Below are 6,245 nucleotides of genomic sequence, written 5' to 3'. Positions count from 1 at the left end.
CTATATTATTTTTTTAATTGCTTTAAATACTTTGTATATGTGTTACTGATATTACAAATATTTAAAAAAAGCAATCAAGTCAACCTGTTTAGTATTTTAGGGTTACTACACACTAATACTTTTTTATTTTGGTGTATTTTACTATTGAATTATTTCACTACAAATTTAGATACCTCTAAAAAGTTTCCAAATTGTGTTTAGAGCTATCAAAAAAAAAGTTGAGCTAGCCTACCTTAAAGTTTGAAATTTTTAAAAGATATATTGTCCAAAACTCTTGCTTGAGAATCCTTCATAAAATTTGATATTGCACCATTTGTTACGCCTTAACTAACTATCTAGCATGTTTTAGAACAATATCTAAATTTATAATAACAAAGCAATAAAAATTCTATTAAGTTATAATAACTAAGCACTAGTAACACTAGTGAAATTAAAGTACTTTAAAACCTTATGAGAGGGTAAATCATTTCTTTTATCTTAATTATAAAGCTTTTAATCAAGTATAAGTTGCTTTTTAAGCTTTTATACTCAAACTATTTTTGGAGATTTATCTGTTTAAAGTCAGGGTTTACAATAGATTCCTTAAGAGAGGGAAAAATTCAAACTGTACATATATATAATCACTAGAAATCTTTCTCTAATTTTTTTTTGAGATAAGCAACTCAACTTTCCAAAAATTTTACTTGTAATATCACAAAAAACCTGTCACAAAGAATTTAAAAAATTTTAACTGTGTTTTTTTACTGTTTTATACTGTTTTTTTTTACTTTTTAAACATTTTTTTAAGATACCCCTTGGTTGAACAGAGTTGCCACATGCTCAAAATACTCAGGATAACTCCAGACAGTTTAAATTGTTTTACATCTCAGGACGCTTATGCTAGTTAAGTTTTTTTTAATAAAAAACTCCTAGTATTTTTAAGAATAAGACTTTTTAAATCTCACACCTGTCTTTTTTAGATCTTAAATGAGATTTAATTGGTTGAGTTTTAATTTTTTTGATTTTTTATAATCATTTCTAAAAACATTTATTTTTATTGATTTTAAAAATTTAATTAAATTTGTTTCTGATTTTTAATTTTTTTTAACTTGAAAATCTCAGGATATTTTTTCTGACTAAAAGAGTGACAACTCTATTAATTAAAAAAAAAATACAAGCTAGATAAACTTTTTTTTTAATATCTAAATAACTTAATCTTATCTGAAGTTATTTTGCAAAAGTTAGCTAGTTTTGATTATCTTCTAAACCTCATGCTTGTATGACTTAAAATTATATTTATTCTAGTTCAGGGTTTTAAAAATGTGTTTTTATATTAGCTCACTTGATAGAATCTCTGGAAAAAACAAACAATTTGTTTAGAAAATACCCTTTTTATTTCTTTGGGACACGTTCTTCAAAATCCACCCGCAATCAAAATTCACCCAGTCAAATTTGAGAACCGGTTACCGAACAAGGGTAAGAGTTAGGGGTAACAGTGATAGTGAAAAGTAAAAAATAAATAAAATAAAATTCAAAAAATATATAAAATAAATTAATAAATAAAAAATTGTAAAAAAAAAAATTGGGTGGATTTTGAAAATATACCATTTCTTTAACCCTTAATATTATATATTTTTAAATATTTATGTTAACTACCTTTTTTTAATGTTAGTTTGTACTAAATAATTCTCTATATATAGTAAACTTCACTCAAGACTTTTAAATTTCAGTATGATTTCTAAATTTTAATCTGTCACACACAGTAGACTCATGTTGAGCTATAAATAATAATTTATTTATTTGAAATTTTGAAAAATAATGTTTTTTTGTTTTCAAATAAATTTTAAAGAAGCTTAAGGTTTTTCAAACTATTTTATAAAATTCTTTGCCCAAAAACCAAAGTTCTTGGAAAAACCTAGCTTTAAAAAATATGACTAATAAGGCAAAAAAAAACTGGAATTAAATAAAAAAACCACTTTGAAAACCTGTAATTTTAAACTAATTTTACATTTTAAGTAAAGAAAATTTAAAATAATTTAGTGGTGGAATCAGTCTACTTATAGCTTGTTTGATTTGAACTTGTTGCTTGTTTTGACACAAGCTCTGTATTTGATTTTGAACAGTTGAATTTGAACTCACTAGTTAGCACCCATTAGTTTAACTGCCTATTTGTACAATTTTATTAAGGGCTTATACTGTTACATTTCTAGGTTTTTATATTTGAATTATTTGCTGATTTATACAATTTTGTTAGGACTGATATTTATTTAAACTATTTTTATTATTTGACTAACTTGCCAATCTTGTAGGTTTGTATTTGTTTGTATTAAATTTAAAGCTTGCAAAATTTATTGTCTTACATTGACTTTGTTTATTAAATTAATTTATCTTAGTCTCAATTATACCTAACATAGCCCTTAACTATAAACCCCCCTCTAGTCTAAATGTAGCAAAACTAACCTCTAGAAAACTTTCCCCTGGATTCAGCATGGCCACTAATGTGTCCACCAACCCAGGGCATTCCCCCTGTAAGTTACAACTTCATTACCTACTAATTTTTAATTATGCAAAGATGTTTATGAGTACCAGACAGCAAAATAGGTCAGTAGTAATAAACATTTTAATGCACTTAAATTCTGTAAAAGAGCTAAAAATATATCTTGAAGCTAAATTTGTTGTTAAAGTTTTTTTGAAAAGTTATTGGTTATGCGAATTTTGATGAAGCTAACTAAAAGTTCAATTTTGATAAAAAACTCTTAATATAAAATAAATTACTTTTATAGTGTACTAAAAAAAAAATCGTATGTATCTTAGTTATTGTTCAAGTCATTTTATTCTGAAATTTAATTTGTTTTTGTTAAGGATAAATTTAGGGTAATAAAGTTAGTCATAAAATTTAATTTTATATATTTTCTATTTTATTAATTTTCATGTGGTATATTTTAGTGGTGAATTGTTTAAAAAGACAAGTTTTAAGTACACTATTATTTAAATATATTATTTAGACTTTCGTAAAGATTTTTTGGAATGGACAGGACAAACACAACAATCAAATGTAAAGTTAAAATAGAAAAGTACACAGTTTGTAAGTTGACTTCCACAAAAACGTATGGCAACTCTGTAAGTTCCTCCAAAGCAGTAGTTTCTATATGCAGAAACGAATTTAAAGAAGTGTTGTTAAATGTCTGTTGCACCACTGGAAAGCTTTCAAAAGTCCCACAAATCTTCAATTTAAAAGATGCTGAGCTACATTATAAATTCATTAAAGAAGGAAAGTTAACTGTCAATGCTAAAAATTCTAGCACTAGAGTTTTTATAATGGATGCTCCTCCTCATATATTAAAAGAGTTTGTAAAAACTTTATTGGTAAAATTAGAAATAAAAACCAAAGCTTTGAGTGATAGGGATCTGCTAGCTAAGAGGCCTTATGTGAAGTCTGAACTGCAAGAAATCAGTCCTTTGAGTAAAACAGACATTGACAAAGCTAACGAACTGCGATCTAAACCAAAGGAAGTGTTGAAACCAACCAATAATCAGCAGAACCCTTTCAAAAGAAGGCTTCCGTTTGAAGACCTCACAAACAAACCGCAAGCAATTAAAAGAAAAATGCTCACTCTCACAAAATTCAATTTCAATTCTAAGCAGAAGCAGGCACTAGAGTCTATAAAGAGAGGGGAAAATGTGTTTTTCACTGGAGGAGCCGGCACTGGAAAAACGTTTCTGCTGAAGCACGCAATTGGCAGCCTGTCACCAAGTGGTCTTTTCATCACTGCCAGCACAGGAGTTGCTGCCTGCCACATTGGGGGGATAACCCTGCACCAGTTTGCTGGTGTTGGCAAGGCAACAGATTCTCCCCAAGAGTGTCTCAAGCAAGCCCTGAGAAAACCTGGCACAGTCAAAAGGTGGAAAAGTTGTAAGAACCTCATTATTGATGAAATATCTATGATTAGCAGTAATTTTTTTGATATCCTAGACTATCTTGGCAGAGCTTTTAATGTTAACAACAAACACAAGCCGTTTGGAGGAATACAACTTATAATTTGTGGTGATTTTTTCCAGCTGCCCCCAGTGTATAAAGGAACAGGAAATAACAAAAAGTTTTGTTTTCAAAGCAAAGCATGGAGCAATTGCAACTTCAGAGTTGTTGAACTGAATCAGGTGTACAGGCAAAAAGACCCTAAATTAATTAACATTTTACGAGGCATCAGAGTTGGTCTTTGTGGTAAAGCTGCAGCTCAGATGCTCAAAAATACAGAATACAATGAAGTAAGTAAAGGAAGCATAGTTGCTACAAAGCTCTGCACCCACAGGAAAAACGTTGAAGAAACCAACAAGAACTGCCTAGAAAAACTTCATGGTGAACCCAGAACGTACACCTACAAAGATGAAAGTCCATACTACACCACTTTTATCAACCAACTTTTACCTGACACTGTGTCAGTTACCTTGAAGGTGGGGGCTCAAGTGATGTTGACTAAAAACATAAACCCGTCCATTGGTCTGGTAAATGGTACAAGAGGAGTGGTGACCGCGTTAGGGAAAAACTTTCCAGTGGTCAAGTTCATTGGCGGGCATGAGCAGACCATTGGTCTTGAAAGATGGTCGGTCAAAGTCACGCCAGAGTTGACTGTGATCAGAAGGCAGGTGCCCCTGAAGCTGGGCTGGGCGGTGTCAATCCACAAGAGCCAGGGCATGACAATAGACTTTGTAGAGATGAACCTGGAGCAGGTGTTCGAGCAGGGCCAGGCTTATGTGGCCCTGTCGCGTGTCAGGTCTCTGGAAGGCTTGAGGGTGGAGCGCTTCAGCTCTTCTTGCATAAGAGTCAATCCCGACGTGATAGAATTTTACAAGAGTATTCGTTCGTTTGAGTGAGGTGGTGACTTGAGCATTTATTTATTATTTTCAAATAACTGTTTTTCCAATGAATGCTGCTTTTGTTTTAAGGTGTGGTTTAAACTTTTGTCCAAATATTGAATACTTTTTTAAGGCTATTGCTACACAATTAATAAGAAAGTTTTAATTATTCAAAATCTTTTATAATGTCTTATTGTTATATTGCAGAAGGTAGAGCATTATTAAATTTTACTGTGTGATTTAAAACGTAATTTGAACTTTTAAAACATTTATGAAAAATGTACTTATTTTACTTCATTTTCATTTTAAATAAATTTGTACGTAACTCAGTAAGTATGCTAAAAAACATTTAATGATATATGATCCAATGAAAAAATTGAATTATTTTACCTAAGAGGTTTTTTTTAAATTTTACTAAATACCTCTTGGTTTTTTCAAAGCTACAGTTACATTTTACAATAAGCTTGCACATTATTAAAATTATTTTTATACTGAACTATCTTAAGTTTTGAGTAATGTTTTTTGTAATAAAATAGTATAAATATTTTATTTGAAGTCGTTTGCTCTCATGCTTTCTTAACTGTAACACAGAAACATGATAATGTCATAAAAATAATAGTTTTAAGTACTTACGATGAGCTCTCTATCCCTTAATATTGATATACTATAAAGTTTTGATTGTTTTTCAATTTTATTAATATGTAATTGTGGCTTTTTTATACAAATACTTTTTGTTATGTTGTTTGTATATTATATACTTATCAAATAAGTTGTTTTTTTGCTTTTTTATTTATTATGTCAAACTACAAGACAAAATTTTGTACCCTTTATTTATTTATATAAATATTATAATGTTGTGAAGTTTTTCAATTTTTTATATTTAGTTTTATATTAATATTTTTTTATTCGGAAGTTCAATTACTTTAACTTTTGGATATATTAAAAATGATTTTTTGGTATTTAAATATTGTTCAAAAAAAAACTTTTTTTAATATAAGGAAAAAATACTAAAAGTTAACAAAAATAAGTTAAACTTCTTTAAAATAGACAAGATACATATTTTACATCTTATTTAAGTTGTTTTACGTTTTACTATTAAAAGCTATATTTTATTTATAGCTATTAAACAAAACATATGGAAATATTTTGTTTCGAACTAATAGATTATTTTTATAGTTGTTAGCACAAAGTTTTTCAGACCAAATACTACTAAGCTAATTTCTTATATATAAACTTATAACTAAAATATTTTGAGAAGCTCATGATTTTTTTTCTTAATTTTAAGCTTAGTTTAAAGTTTATAATCTATTAATTTAATTTATCAGTAATGAAAAAAGGTTTTTTCAAGTTTGTATAGAAATTTTCCAAGTATAATAAACAAAATATATTATATGTTTTGGTTTTAAGAAAAC

At 28.4% G+C, this 6,245-nt stretch overlaps 1 protein-coding gene across 1 annotated transcript; it reads left to right on the top strand.

Moving 5' to 3' along the window:
* The first annotated feature begins 3,006 nt into the window (after positions 1 to 3,006).
* On the top strand, positions 3,007 to 4,851 carry LOC145843065 (ATP-dependent DNA helicase PIF1-like). Its single transcript, XM_082950532.1, has one exon. It carries the CDS (start codon positions 3,007 to 3,009, stop codon positions 4,849 to 4,851), a length of 1,845 nt encoding a protein of 614 aa, XP_082806658.1.
* The last annotated feature ends 1,394 nt before the right edge of the window (positions 4,852 to 6,245 follow it).

The sequence above is a fragment of the Thalia democratica genome, chromosome 8, assembly GCF_965202585.1.
Source record: "Thalia democratica chromosome 8, ktThaDemo2.hap1.1, whole genome shotgun sequence".
NCBI classification, from domain to species: domain Eukaryota; kingdom Metazoa; phylum Chordata; class Thaliacea; order Salpida; family Salpidae; genus Thalia; species Thalia democratica.
This window is presented reverse-complemented; position numbering and strand designations above follow the sequence as displayed.

What these genes read in the sequence shown, in the direction of transcription:
- LOC145843065 (XM_082950532.1), top strand. Translation starts at nt 3,007, where the DNA reads ATGGACAGGACAAACACAACAATCAAATGTAAAGTTAAAATAGAAAAG.